Genomic DNA, 15,655 nt, shown 5'->3' with positions numbered 1-15,655 from the left:
CGTTTTTCTTAACCCATCCGAACATTCTTCAAAGATTTTCTGGTGCTATGAATCCAGAAATGCAGATCGTGAGTCATTGCGCTAAGTGTGACCGACCGGACTCGGCCGACAACTTAGTCGGGTGCGATACATGCGAGACGTGGGTACACTTCGGATGTGCACAAGTGAGCGATTCGATCGTCAATCGCAGTTGGAAATGCGATCAATGTCGTGCTGCATTCCATAATCCAACCACAAGGGTCGGTTACTCGTTCCACCTCGAGCAAGCGCTCGTCCAGGGTAGACCTCAACCTGAGGATGATGGAGGAACAAAAGGCCATGCGAATGAGGAGAATTCTGGAAGAAGAAGCAGCTCGGGCTGCTACAAGGAAGAAGTTAGCTGTGGAGGAGGAGGAGTTTCTCAAGAAGAAGTATGAGATTCTTCTAGCAGAGACGGAGGATTCGGAAGATGGAGCCAGTAGGAGATCGAGACTGAGCAGTCGAGCTAGTCGGGAGAGGGTCCAATCGTGGCTGAGCAACCAGGAAGTCGGCACAACACATAAAGTGGAAGTAGTGCCATCCAGTAGCATCATGCCAACGGTCGTAGTCTCAGAAGCAGCTCAGCAGTCTATCGTTCCTGTTCCTGCTACTTCAAGTCCCATCGTGTCGAACATCCCTGTTTCGGCAACTTCTGTCCCAGCGTCAACTTCTACGCCAATTTCGATGGACGTTTCCAGGAGCGTCGAGTGTGCTGATGGAACAATCGTTCCTCAAGTGCAAACTCCGGTGATGTCAAGACAACACATCGAAACTACCCCTCGATCGCAAGTAAGTTCGTCGATGACTAGATGGTTCTCTTCTATCGGGATCAACTCCCGCGGGCCAATGGATGAAGAAAGGGCTCCACTAAATAAAAGTGCTCCACCTTCGATTGTCGACTTTTCTTCTGTAGCTGGTCGCAATCGTCTACCAGAAAATAATAATCAAATAAATATGAGGTCATCGGGATGTGATAATGTGATCGCGTCTTCGACTAGTGTAGGGCCAATGTTACACGATAGATTAGTAGAGAAAAGTGGTTCCCGGAATAAATCGCCACAGAAAACGACTGCAACAGAAACCACCGCTTATAAAATGTGTAGTAGGCTATAAATATTGTGGCGCGGTATTGTATTTCAAAACAAGAATTAACCGGGCAAACGTATCGCCCCAGGCAAACGTAACGCCCCGGGCAGACGTATACCGTCCGACGCTCGCTAGAGCTCGGTCGGACATTGCTAAAGGATCGTATCCTATGTTTCAAACTAACCGGGCAATCAGTGGATCCCAGGTTTGCGTGCGAGACACCGCCGCTTCCGACGGCGGGTCGGCGGTGGACTCGGATTGCGTCATCTTGGCGGCATGGGCCGCCTCGATTCCTTATCCTCGCCAAATGGGGACTTCGTCCCCATTACATTGTCCTCAGAATAAATTTCGAAAAACGAGAACAAGAGAATAAATTTATAATAGAAATGTGAGGCACATGATGTTTTTCCCGCGCCAAATATTTCTAGCCTACTACACTTTTTCTAAGCGGTTGTTTCTGTTGCAGTTGTTTACTGTGGCGATTTATTCCGGTCACCGAGAAAAGTGTACCAGAAGTTTTTCCCGTCTACTACGGGCCCAGTCACATACCTATGCCCAGTTGTAATCCTATGTTCTCAACTTCCAATCCAAGGCTGGGTCAGAATTATAACACAAACAGTTTAATGCAAAACTTCCACAACATCGTCGCTACTAATCCAACAATGTCGTTTCTCAATGGGGGCGCTGGATGCTTGACAAACGGGTATCCAGTAAGTTCACAAAATCCTGCTTCATCAATAACGATGGGAATTTCTCGATCTATGCTGAATTTCGGATGTCAACCAACGTGGAGCAACGCGAATATTACCAGTACGAGCGTCGCTGGGACGAACGGTGGAATAGAGTCGGTCTCCATGAAGCACATTCCGGTTTCATCGCAGAGAAGGTTGATTCTGAACAGTGTCGGCGAAGTTCCAGGACTCACCAATGTATCGATGCCACCTACATCCAGTGTAACCTTTCCCCAGTTTGGGACTCAGCAACAATCCGTTACTCCAGTCCGAAATGGGCCATCTAATGAACAAATGGCGGCGAGGCAAGTGATGCCACGGGAGTTGCCAAACTTCTCTGGCGATCCGCAGGACTGGCCGTTGTTCTACAGCTCGTTCTGCAACTCCACAGAAGCATGTGGATATACGGATTCGGAAAACCTGGCAAGATTGCAGCGTTGTATAAAGGATAGTGCGTTAGAAGCAGTTCGGAGTCGTTTGCTGATGCCACAGTCTGTGCCTTTCGTTATCGATATACTTAGAAGGTTGTATGGTCGACCAGAAATTTTAATACATTCTCTCCTCCAAAAGTTGCGAACGGTACCTTCTCCAAAATTTGATAACCTGCAGTCGCAGATTAACTTCGGTCTCGCGGTACAAAACGTCGTAGATCATATGACTATCGCCAATCTTCCTGATCATCTGTGGAATCCGACGCTGCTCCACGAATTGGTAGAGAAATTGCCACCTCAAATCAAGATGCAGTGGTCTTACTACAAGAGCAGATTCTCTTGTGTCAACCTAACGACCTTTAGTGCTTTCATGTCCGAGCTTGTGATGATGGCCTCTGACGTTACGCTTCCGATGGACGCCCTCGCACTGAACTCGAAGACTGGTAAATCGATTAAAGAAAAACCGAAGCTGTACATGCATACTGAGGATCAGCGGGAGAAGAACTCTGAATTTGCCGAGAAAATGAAGACGCCAATGGAACAGGCAAAGAAGCTTTGTGTGTATTGCGGTAAAGAACGTCACGAGATCGCGAACTGCATCCAATTCAAAGCGCTCGATGTTGACGGTAGGTGGAAGGCAGTTAAAGAGAAGAACCTGTGTAGGAGTTGCCTTGTACCACACCGCAAATGGCCATGTCGTACCAAAAAGGAGTGTGGCATTAACGGATGTAGAATATATCACAACAGTCTTCTACATCCAACGAGTAGTTCGGAAAAGACGAACACAGCGAGAACTACAGGGAATACAGACACTGTTGTACATCAAAATCTACATCGCTCTAGGTCTTATTCTTTATTCCGTTATTTGCCAGTTACTATACATGGAAATGGAAAACATGTCAGTACTTACGCGTTCCTGGACGATGGATCGAATTCTACCCTTCTGGAAAACAAAATCGCGTCCGCTCTAGGCATCAAGGGGCCAACCGACGGTTTCTGTCTGAGTTGGACAGGCAATATCTCGCGGGAAGAAAAAGAATCTCAACGAATCAGTATAGTAATCTGCGGGGATGGCAAGAAGTTTAAACTCCATAACGTGAGAACGGTTCAGCAGCTCCAGTTACCTGCGCAAACGATGCGCTATGAGGATCTAGTCCAAACCTACCATCATCTGAAGGGACTTCCGGTTCGCAGTTACGAGGGTGCGATCCCGGGCATCATCATCGGTATAGAACACATACGACTATTAACTGCATTGCGAACACGAGAAGGAAAAGACAATGAACCGGTAGCAACAAAGACACGTCTCGGATGGTGCATATTCGGGAAAAACTCCGACAGCGGAACAACGATGGAGCAGTTGAACCTACATCTAGCTGATGAGGTGCAAAATCGCGATCTGCATCAGTGGATGAAGCAATTTTTTGCCGTTGAAGAGTCGAGTGTAACGGTTAAACCCGAACCGGAAGAAGACAAACGAGCGCGGAAAATAATGGAAGCAACCACACGACGTGTCAAAGGTGGTTTCGAGACAGGGCTGCTTTGGAGGTTCAACAACATCTGCTTTCCCGATAGCTATCCGATGGCATTGCGGCGATTGCATGCGTTGGAGAAACGACTAAGTCGAGATCCAGTTCTTGAAGCAAAGGTGAGAAACCAGATAATGGAATATGAAGTGAAGGGTTATGCTCATCGAACTACGCCAGAAGAACTTCGATCTACGAACCCAAATAAGGTCTGGTATCTACCTTTGGGAGTCATACAGAACCCGAAGAAACCGAATAAGTTGCGGTTGATATGGGACGCTAAAGCACGAGCAGGAGGAGTGTCGTTCAACGACATGCTATTAAAAGGTCCTGATCTGCTGGTAGCCCTGATGGAGGTATTACTACGGTTCAGACAAGGGAACATCGCAATAGTAGGCGACATAAGAGAGATGTTCCATCAGATTTGGATTCGAGACGAAGACAAGCAGGCCCAGCGATTCATTTATCGATCATGCCCTGGGTCAGAACCCCAGATATATACTATGGACGTTGCGACGTTTGGAGCGACATGCTCGCCGAGTCTGGCACAGTACGTAAAGAACAAAAATGCAACGGAGTTCGCGAGATCATTTCCGAGAGCGGTGAAAGCCATAACAGATAACCACTACGTGGATGATTTTCTGGACAGCGTAGACACAGAAAAGGAGGCCGTCCAGTTGGTTAACGAAGTGAAATTCGTCCATTCTCAAGCAGGATTCGATATCCGTAACTTCTGCTCTAATTCAGTCGAAGTCCTAGCGAGAATCGGAGAAACGACAGAACGCCAGCAGGTATCCATGAACCTGGACAAATCACCAGAGTCTGAACGGGTGCTGGGATTGATCTGGAGGCCAGCAGACGATGTCTTTAGCTTTGACTTGAGCAATATGAAGGAGGAGATTAGGGAACTTGTCGAGAGTAGAACCGTTCCTAGCAAACGACAGGTTCTGCGAACTGTAATGTCCCTATTTGACCCATTGGGACTCATTTCACACTTCGTGGTGCATGGGAAGATTCTCATGCAACAGATTTGGAGAACCGGAACGGACTGGGACGAACTCATTGTGGAGGAATTGTGGGATCAATGGAAGCAGTGGTGCCAATACATGCAGCGTTTGGATGAAGTGAGAGTACCACGCTGTTTCTTTAAAGGGGTGAACATCTCTGCACTCAAAGAGGCGGAAGTTCATCTATTTGTGGATGCGAGTGAATTGGCATGCGCGGCGGTTCTTTATCTCCGAGTCCTCGACAGCGGTAAGCCCAGGTGTGCTCTGGTAGCCGCTAAAACTAAAGTGGCCCCACTAAAACCTCTCTCCATTCCACGTCTTGAGCTTCAAGCAGCGATGATCGGGACAAGGTTGATGGACTTCGTCCTGAAATCCCTGGATGTCCAAATAAAGAAACGCTTCTTGTGGACAGATTCCTCAACTGTTCTCTGCTGGTTGCGGTCTGATAGCCGGCGGTATCATCAATTTGTTGCCTTTCGTGTAGGAGAGATCCTCTCAACAACTACAGTGGATGAATGGCACTATGTACCATCAAAAATGAACATAGCCGACGTAGCCACGAAATGGAAGGAGGGGCCAAGCTTCGATCCGACCAGTCCGTGGTACAATGCTCCAGAATTTTTATACCAAGAACAGGAGCAGTGGCCTTCAGAACCCCCGCGGAAACAAGCAGAAACAGAAGTCGAACTGCGTTCTGCATTTTTATTCCACGGCATGATGCCGAAAGCCGTTGTTGATTGTTCCAGGTTTTCAAACTGGAATCGTCTATTGCGGGCGACCGTTTACGCTTTGCGTGCTGTACGCAGATTTAGAGGGGAACCGGCGTCCCAGTCGGATTTTCTATCTCAAAAAGAGTTGTGTGATGCGGAAATAGTGATATGGAAGCAGGTGCAAGCTGGAACCTATTCAGACGAGTACGCGATTCTGGAGCATAACCTGACGAATCCCACAAGTTTAGCTCCATTCCCGAAATCTAGTCCACTCTATCGACTTTCGGTATTCTTGGATGAACGAGGTGTCGTCCGAATGAACAGTAGAATATCTACTTCGCCGTCTGTATCGTATGACACGAAATTTCCGATTGTGCTGCCAAGGAAAGAATATGCAGTCTATCTTCTAACGGAGAGCTATCACCGGAGGTTTCTTCACAGGAACGGGGAGACAGTCTGCAATGAAATGCGTCAACGATTCTTCGTACCCGGACTTCTAATTCTGATTCGGCAGGTGGCAAAGCAGTGCGTGACGTGTCGTATTCGAAAGGTTGTTCCAAATCCTCCTCTGATGTCAGCTCTGCCTGCAGTTCGTGTTACAGGAATGATCAGACCGTTTACGTTCACTGGAGTGGACTATCTAGGACCAATACAGGTCAAGCAAGGTCGCAGCTTGGTAAAGAGGTGGGTGGCATTGTTTACCTGCTTGACTATACGTGCTGTACATCTAGAAGTGGTGCACAGTCTGTCCACCCAGTCATGTATAATGGCCATCAGACGTTTTGTGGCTCGTCGTGGTTCCCCGGAGAATTTTTATAGTGACAACGGCACAAATTTCTTGGGAGCGAGCAACATATTGAAGAATCAGATACAGAATATCCATGAGGACTGTGCGGTCACGTTTACGAACAGCAAGACCAACTGGATTTTCAATCCACCATCAGCACCTCATATGGGCGGTTCATGGGAGCGTATGGTGCGCTCCGTAAAGGCTGCCATGTCAGCAATTGCGGACCATCCACATCATCCGAACGATGAAGTTCTGGAGACGGTAGTGCTGGAGGCTGAGGCCATTGTCAACTCCAGGCCGCTAACTTACATCCCTTTGGAATCGATTGAGCAGGAGTCGCTTACGCCGAATCATTTCCTGCTCTTTGGCACCAAGGGTATCACACAGCCGGAGATGTCGACAAGGCTGGAAGGAGGAATCCTGCGTGACAGCTGGCGTCTAGCGCAATGCCTGGTGGATCATTTTTGGAACCGTTGGATTCGAGAGTACCTTCCAACTATAACCAGACGCACCAAGTGGTTCGAACCGGCTAAGCCGTTGGAAGTTGGGGACCTGGTACTCGTGGTAGAAGAGAGTAAACGGAACGGATGGTTGAGAGGCAGAATTCTAGATGTGGTTAAGGCAGCGGATGGGCAAGTTCGACGAGCAGTTGTGCGGACTAAAAACGGAATACTCAACAGACCTGCAGTGAAATTGGCACTTCTGGATCTTCAGAAACCTGGGGACGGTCCGGAACTACACGGGCAGGGGGATGTTACGAAACCACAGGGCAGTTTCGTGCAGTAGGAGGGTGAGCTCAGCCCGTCCGTAGCAGCCAACGTAAAAACAACAAATAAATAACGAGAAACGTCAGACAGCAAAACACAGTAGCAAAAACAAAACAATCTCACGTGATACGGCAAAAGAGTGGCAAACGAGTTGAGAAGAAAAATAATTAGTTATCCTAGAATAAAAACCTTTTCCTAATATATCTTCTATAATCAAGAGTGACCTTAAAGGTAAATGAATTTATAAACTTAGCTAGACTTATAACTAATAGTACGGTCATTTAGTAGTCACTAATCAAGAGGATTTATAAAAGAGGTGTTCGGATAAAACGAAGAACAAAACGAAAATGTAAGTGAAAACTTTGTATATTGTGAACCATGAATTTAAACGAATACATTACAGCTTTGAAGCTGCGAGTTAGCTGCTATCTGGACGTTTTTCTTAACCCAACCGAACACATTGTTTTCGTACCCGCTTTTGTAACCCGTGTTAGGTAAACACTTTTCGGAGTGCAAAAAACATGCGGGTGCAGAAGTACCCCCGGCTTGCTGAATCAACAACTTCAACTTCTACTTTTTATACTATAGAGACATTAAACTTGAAAGTTCACTCGCCTCTAGTGGCTGCACGATTTTCTCAGGCTCCTAAGTTTAGAAGACAGTTTTAGGGAAACATATTCTAGTCTGCACAAAGGCAAGCGAGTACAAAAGTACCCGCAGTTTGCATTTATTTGCAAAGCCGATTTCCCCAGACACCTTGGTCTGTGTTACCCCTACTTTCATGTATTTGCAATGCCGATTTCCCCAAGGCTGCTTGGTTTAGATGGCTTTGTTAGGGAAACCGTAAATTGGGCCAACCAAAACGAGGCAGTTAGGGCGTTTAGATAACTTTTAACATTTTACAGTTATTCAATTGTTTCTAATGAAAAATAACATTTTATTAATTGCGATAGATGCGTAGAAACATTCCCTATCAATTGATGCAAACATCTTTCCGATCCAGAAAGAAATGTTCGAGTAATAAGCATTCGAAATCTTTAATTTTTTCCTGCATGTTCTGTGTTTGTTCTGTGTCCCCCCGTATAAAGGGATCAAAAAGTGGTCAAACTAAATTGCGTGTAAATCGATTATTTGTTTATTAAAAAAATCAAAATATCTTTCTTTTTGAAGTTCAATATGTAAAAAAGACGGAAAAAATACTCAGTTAAGATTCCGGTCGACCTTGGCCAAATTGGCGAGCCTTTCGTTTGACGCCTGCCATCAGATTTTGTACAGTCACCTTATCCACTTTCTTCGCCGCAGAACGCCAGTTAGCTTTGAACTGCTCCTCGCTGCTAACAGTTTTTTGGGTCTTCTTAAGGTTCTGCTTAACTATCGCCCAATATTTTTCGATTGGGCGAAGTTCTGGTGTGTTGGGAGGGTTCTTATCCTTGGGTACAACCTGCATCTTGTTAGCGGCATACCACTCCATGGCCTTTTTTCCATAATAGCAGGATGCCAAATCCGGCCAAAACAGCACAGACATGTCATGTTTCTTCAGGAAAGGCAGCAAACGCTTTTGAAGACACTCTTTCACGTAAATTTCCTGGTTGACGGTCCCGGTTGCAACGAAAATGTCGCTTTTCAAGCCACAGGTACAGATAGCTTGCCAAACGAGATATTTCTTGGCAAACTTTGATAATTTAATACGCTTGAAAATGTCTGCCACCTTTCCCCTTCCGGTTACTGTCTGAAGTCTGCCTTGACGTAGGTTTCGTCGTCCATTACCACGCAATCAAACTTTGTCAACAATGTCGTATACAGCTTCCGAGATCTTGTTTTGCGGTGAGGTTTTGCTTATCGTTGCGATTTGGAGTCACTACCTTCTTATAAGTCGATAGTCCGGATCGTTTTTTAGCTTCATGCCTGGTTGTAGACGATATTCCCAACTTATTTGCGACATCTCGAACGGAGAGGTTGGGGTTGTGCTTGAAAGCGCTAGCCACTCGCTAGACATTTATGCACTCTTCTCACTGCGGCTTCCGGCTTTCGATTTCCCCCAGATCCAGGCTTTCTAGTTGTCGACAAACGTTCCCCGAACACTTTTATTACTTTGGTGACGGTTGATTTGGCCACATTCAACGATTTTACTATTTATGCGTGCGTGTAGTTTGGATTTTCACGACGCATGTACAAAATTTTGATTCGTCGCTCCTCTTGCTTTGATGCCATTTTGATAACTCAAAATCTAATGTCAAAATCCAAATAGAGGCATCATTCTACACACACACCTACAAAATGAGGGGTGATCAGGTTTTTTATATGAATGATTAGAAAAAATGTTGACCACTTTTTGATTCGAACACCCCATTGACGTAGTCCCACGTCTAAAAAAACACACAATGTGATTTAAGGAAAAAAAACAGTCGATTGAACCTCCTACAGAAAATAAAAATGCACGTTTTGGCCAATTCTCGATTTCTATATTTTTAGACTTTTCGTCATTTCCCGTAACATGGAAGGTTGGAAAAATAATTCTTAAACATTGAGGTTACTTTAAGCCAATGATTAAGAATTGCTTTCGTTAAAAAAAATTCTTTTTCAATATCAGTGTCGGTCCCAGCATCAGCTTTTTTGAATGTGTTGTACTTGAAACGTGTGACAACTTGATCCTAAATATGGGTTTCAACCGAAAACTATTATTTTGTTCAATTATAATGATTCTACATCCCATTGAGATAAGATAGAATTGAGATAAGACAACGTTTCGCCAATAAACCAGGTCCATGGCTGCAGTCCTCCAACTCTGCACGACACTTATTTTTCCCAAGTCTTGCTCCATCTGGTCCAACCACCTCGCTAGCTAAGATTCACTTCCTCTAGTCCCAGATTCATCAGATTCGATGAGACCACCATCTTTCCGGGGCTGCTGTGCGGCATTTTAACAACATGCCCCGCCCATCACACTCGTCCAGCCTTGGCGACCATCTGAATGTTGGGTTCGCCGTAGAGTTGTGCTAGTTCGTAGTTCATTCTCCTTCACCAAATTCCGTTTTTCTGTACACCGCCATATATTGTTCTGAACATTCGGCGTTCGAAAACACCAAGTGTTTGCATGTTCCCTTCGAGTATGGTTCATGCTTCGTATCGGTAGAGGACTGCCAGTCGTATAAGAGATTTTTACATTGTACACCCAAAATTATTTTTAGCGCAGGTTTTGTCATCCCGATTTATTCCATTAAATGAACCTACAAATAACAGAAAAATGCGCTACTCCCCAATACGTGTATATCATTTGTATAATATATATGCTAGAGCCAATATGAGCAAGCAAAACAGGAGACACATTGAAATGAAAGCATATGAAAGCTTTTCATATAGTTCGTATAGTATCTCCTTTATGCTCTGCTTTTTACTCTTAGAAAACACTTTTCACTTAATTTTATAATGAGGTTCACACATTTACGCAACAGCACCAGTAGCTATGTGGATAGCGTGATCGTGTAAAGCCTTGCATTCTAGCCGGCCTTGGTTCGATCCCCGTCGCAATCCCAAAAGAGATAAAAAAAAGAAAGAAATGGGTGCCATACATACAAACATTTTAAAGCTTTAGAGACAGATGATTTTATTTATTCATTTCAGGGCACGAAAAGGCATTTTTTCTGTCGGAGATGAAATGTTTTCTGGCAACGCTAGTTAGGGTATACATGGTGTACGGGGTCGGAGTTTGCTGGATCTTAGGGATATATGGAGCCCACGACTTCCTTTGATTATGCTTCTTCAAATTTCACGGCTGTTGTTGTTGTCAGTAGTTATCAACGAGCCAAGGTATGTAGATAAACTCTTCAGCTCGTCGTTGTTGACTACGACGCTACTACCAAGAAAGATTTTGTTACGATCACAGTCCCAGTCATAACTGGCATGTATTTAGTCTCAGACGCATTTATCCCAAACCTAATCAGGCCTGCGTCGTGTTTCAGTATGGTACACAAGTTCGCAATCGTCCCATGTTTCCTTCCAATTATGTACACGTCATCGGCGAAGCAGATGAACTAATTGGATTATCAGTCAGTTGAAGCCCGCATTCCACATAACACCTCCCGGAGCCACGTTGAAGAGCAGACAGGAGAATTCATTGCCCCGTCCAAGTCCCCTTTCAATCTTAAACGATTTCGACAGATCGCCTGAGATGCGCACACTGCACCGTACATCGGTTATCGTTGCCTAAATCGGTATTGCCAGCTTTCGGGGAAAGCCGTGTTCGTCCATGATTCTCCATAGCTGTCGTTGGTCGATTGTATCATATACGTTTAAAGCCGCAGACGTGGTGCGTAAGGACTTGATATACGCGGCATTTTCGAGGAATTTGCCGCAGCGCAAAAAACTGGTCGGTCGTCGGTCGATCTTGAGTCTGGCCTCACAACTTCCCAGAAATCTGCCACTATTGGCGATAGACGGCGGATGAGGATCTGGGAGAAAATTTTGTAGGCGCCATATAGGATCGTGATTGCACGATAGTCCTCAGAAGCCAGTTTGTCCTCCTTTTTATGGATGGAGCAGATTACTACTTCTTCAATAGCTGTGCTATGTCCCAGATCCTGACTATTTCCTTTGAAGAGCTCCGCTGTGAGGTCATCCTTACCAACTGTTTGGGGTTCTTTAGCTGATTGATGGATTTGTTAACGTCACCCGCCGTCAGGGATGGTACGTTGTCGTTGTTCAGTGCACCGGTGCAGTCCTCTCCAACACTGTCTTGATCTTCAGTCTGTGCGCTGTTCAGGTGTTCATCGTAGTACTGCCTTCAACTTTCGATCACTCGCGTCCGTTCGTCAAGATGCATCCTTTTTTGTTCCTGCAATCAGATACTAATGGCATAGTCAATTGCTTAGCATTTCAGCCATTCAATGTCAAACAGATATAGTGGTTCTCAGATTTTCGTGAAAAGTGGTAATTTTGTTTTTAATGGAAAAACATTAGACCCGTATTTTCCCCATCAGGGTAACAATTTTCATTTTAGGTTGGTCCGAAAAATGATTTTTTTCTCCTTTGATCCGAGAGTCAAAGCTTTACATACTTTTTTTTTTTTATCCAAAATATATATTTTTATTAAGGCTCATATGGCGTCAACCTGACGGGGCCGGGAGTTCAATATTTCGACAATGTTTGCCTTATAACTATGTTAGTAATATGTAACCGATTACTCGCGGTTGGCTCGAGGTTAGTATTACAAGTGTTTTCGTAATTGTGATGTTGCTGTCTTCAATTATCTGTACCTGTGCCCGACACGGGATACTTCCTATTGGGATGCAGCTGACCATTAATCAGCAACGCCCCCCTAGTCTGTACCCCATATCTAGCGTGGTGCGTCTTCTCGAGGAATCCAGGATAGAATGGTCACTAGCCGGCGCAATCATCAGCTCGTGTAGAGTTGTCATGAGCGGTACAACCTTTGGCTTTTGTTGAATCATCAGTGGACTGCACAACCTTTGGCCCGTGTATCTGTAAAGAGTGTGTGTATGTATTGCCGCGACTAAGTAAAAGTTTATAGATCGGATAGGAGGGATACGAAACAGGGACACAAAGAAGGAAACATCATTAAACGTTGACATCGGCGTTTCTGAGGAACAGGTATAGATGAAGCAGAAGATCAGGATCACGGCTACCTAAGATATCCCGGACGGGGATATCCGATTGTCTGCCTTTTGCTCTCAGTGCTCTAGAGAGCTGAGAGCGAGCAGCATGGAACCGGATACACGACCAGACAATATGCTCGATGTCGTGGTAGCCATCGCCACAATCACAAAGATTGTTTGCTGCGAGCCCAATTCGATAGAGATGCGCGTTTAGGTTGTAGTGATTGGACATAAGCCGAGATATCACGCGAATGAAATCACGACCGACATTCAATCCCTTAAACCAAGCTTTCGTCGAAACCTTAGGGATAATCGTGTGTAACCAACGACCGAACTCATCTTCACTCCACATGCGCTGCCAACTAACGAGTGTGTCCTGACGAGGAATGTGAAAAAATTCGTTATAAGTAATTTGCCTTTCAAAAAGTGTGCCTTCTGAAGCGCCCACCTTAGCTAGCGAGTCCGCTTTCTCATTCCCCGGAATCGAGCAATGAGAGGGAACCCATGCTAAGGTAATCTTGAATAATTTTTCGACCAAAACACTCAATAGATGTCTTATTCTTGTTAGGAAATAAGATGAGCGTTTATCAACTTTCATTGAGCGGATTGCCTCTATTGAGCTGAGACTGTCTGAAAAAATAAAATAGTGGTCGATGGGCAATGTTTCAATGATCCCTAATGCGTAATATATCGCACCCAGTTCAGCGACATACACGGAACAAGGATCTTTGAGTTTGAAAGAGGCACTGGAATTTTCATTGAAGATGCCGAAGCCAGTGGACCCGTTTATGCATGAACCGTCAGTAAAGAACATTTTATCAGATCTAACTTTCCCATATTCTGCCGAAAATATCTCCGAAATGTAATCGGAGCGTAGATGATCTGGGATTCCATGGATCTTTTGTCGCATGGACAGATCAGAATTGACAGAGGAATTGCAAAAGTATGGGAAGCAAACTTGGTTGGAGATGCCCGGTGAAGGGTGCACTTCATGGATAAGGTACTCATGGTATAGAGACATAAAACTTGACTGAGGAGTCAGTTGGAGTAGATTTTCGAAGTTATCAATCACCAATGGATTCATGATCTTGCAACGGATGAGAAATCTGTAGGATAATTCTGTGAACCGAAGAGTAAGCGGGGGTACTCCTGCCAAAACTTCGAGATTCATCGTATGTGTCGAATGCAAACACCCCATGGCTATACGCAAGCAACGATATTGTATTCTCTCCAGCTTGAGAATATGAATCCTGGCAGCTGATCGGAAGCAAAAACTGCCATATTCTAACACTGATAATATCGTTGTTTTGTATAACTGAATGAGGTCTCCTGGATGGGCACCCCACCATGTTCCGGTTATTGTTTGGAGAAAATTGATTCTTTGCTGGCATTTCTGTTTCAAATACGCAATGTGTATTCCCCAGGTACATTTAGAGTCAAAATATACTCCAAGGTATTTGAAAAACATCGAGTGCTTGATCGTTTTGCCGGATAGGTGAAGCTGGAATTGGGCGGGTTCGTGCTTCCTAGAAAAAAGGACCATTTCAGTTTTCTCCGTAGAGAATTCGATACCCAACTTGAGAGCCCACGTGAACAGGTTGTTCAGGGTATCTTGCAAGGAATTTTGCAGAACGGCGGGATTAGTACCCGTGATGGAAATAACTCCATCGTCTGCAAGTTGTCTCAACGTGCAATCTCTAGTTAGACAATCATCTATATCATTGACGTAAAAACTGTACAAGAGGGGGCTTAGGCAGGAGCCTTGTGGGAGGCCCATAAAACTGTAACGAGAAGATTTCAAGCTGCCATGATTGAAAAACATGTGCTTTTCTGAGAGTAAATTGTACAGGAAATTATTCAGAATTGGTGAAAGTCCACGATTATGAAGTTTCTCTGAGAGAATTTCCATGGAAACTGAATCAAATGCCCCTTTGATATCGAGAAAAACGGAAGCCATTTGTTCTTTGCGAGCAAATGCGATTTGGATTTCAGAAGATAGCAGCGCGAGACAATCGTTCGTCCCTTTACCTCGGCGGAAGCCAAACTGCGTATTTGACAGCAAATTGTTCGTTTCAACCCACTTGTCCAAACGTAGTAGAATCATTTTCTCTAACAATTTACGAATACAGGATAACATTGCAATCGGCCTATACGAATTGTGATCGCAAGCCGGCTTATTGGGTTTCGTATGGCTATCACTCTCACTTGTCTCCAGTCATGCGGGACTATATTCAGCTCCAGAAACTTGTTGAACAAGTTCAGCAAACGATGTTTTGCCAAGTCGGGAAGATTCTTCAATAAGTTGAATTTAATCTTGTCCGACCCCGGAGCTGAATTGTTACATGAGAGAAGTGCAATTGAGAATTCTACCATCGAAAAATTCTCATAATCGCCTTGGAGCGGAATGTCGCGTACGACGTTTTGTGCAGGAACGGAATCGGGACAAACCTTTCTTGCAAATTTGAAAATCCAACGGTCAGAGTATTCCTCACTTTCATTTGTATGGTTCCGGCCACGCATTCTCCTAGCCGTATTCCAAAGAGTGCTCATAGCTGTCTCCCTTGACAAACCATTGACGAACTTCCGCCAATATCCACGCTTTTTTGCTTTGATCAGACCTTTTAGTTTGGCTTCTAGAGCTTGGTACTTTCGAAACCATTCCACTAATCCAGTTTTCCTGAATTTTTTGAAAGCGGATGTTTTTTCAAGGTAGACCTTTGAGCACTCCTTGTCCCACCAAAGTGATGGAGGACGACGTCGGAAAGTGGTAGCAGGAACACGTTTCTTTTGAGCTTGAAGTGCGCTTTCGTAAATCAAACTCGATATAAAGTTATACTCTTCGAGTGGAGGAAGTTCATGCATTGAAACAAGTGCTTCAGATATTATTTCTGCAAATTTTCTCCAGTCAATATTTTTCGTGAGGTCATACGCAATATCGACTGACTCACGAGAACCTGATTCATTGGCGATCGATGAA

The 15,655-nt window shown here is 44.8% G+C and overlaps 2 protein-coding genes across 2 annotated transcripts; both read left to right on the top strand.

Moving 5' to 3' along the window:
- The first annotated feature begins 297 nt into the window (after positions 1 to 297).
- On the top strand, positions 298 to 3,714 carry LOC129766291 (uncharacterized). The gene is made up of 4 exons (XM_055766813.1): positions 298 to 807; positions 1,986 to 2,892; positions 3,139 to 3,650; positions 3,703 to 3,714. The coding sequence occupies exons 1-4, from the start codon at positions 298 to 300 to the stop codon at positions 3,712 to 3,714; spliced, it is 1,941 nt and encodes a 646-aa protein (XP_055622788.1).
- Positions 3,715 to 3,758: 44 nt separating this feature from the next.
- On the top strand, positions 3,759 to 7,085 carry LOC129766290 (uncharacterized). Its single transcript, XM_055766812.1, has one exon. It carries the CDS (start codon positions 3,759 to 3,761, stop codon positions 7,083 to 7,085), a length of 3,327 nt encoding a protein of 1,108 aa, XP_055622787.1.
- Positions 7,086 to 15,655: the final 8,570 nt, after the last annotated feature.

This window comes from Toxorhynchites rutilus, chromosome 2 (genome assembly GCF_029784135.1).
Source record: "Toxorhynchites rutilus septentrionalis strain SRP chromosome 2, ASM2978413v1, whole genome shotgun sequence".
NCBI lineage: Eukaryota > Metazoa > Arthropoda > Insecta > Diptera > Culicidae > Toxorhynchites > Toxorhynchites rutilus.
This window is presented reverse-complemented; position numbering and strand designations above follow the sequence as displayed.

Excerpts from the sequence above, each read along its gene's own strand:
- LOC129766291 (XM_055766813.1), top strand. The coding sequence starts at position 298 with ATGATGGAGGAACAAAAGGCCATGCGAATGAGGAGAATTCTGGAAGAA. Across the intron at positions 808-1,985 it reads AAACTACCCCTCGATCGCAA|AGAAGGTTGATTCTGAACAG; the intron begins GTAAGTTCGTCG and ends GTTTCATCGCAG. Across the intron at positions 2,893-3,138 it reads CAAAGCGCTCGATGTTGACG|TTACTATACATGGAAATGGA; the intron begins GTAGGTGGAAGG and ends GTTATTTGCCAG.
- LOC129766290 (XM_055766812.1), top strand. The coding sequence starts at position 3,759 with ATGGAAGCAACCACACGACGTGTCAAAGGTGGTTTCGAGACAGGGCTG.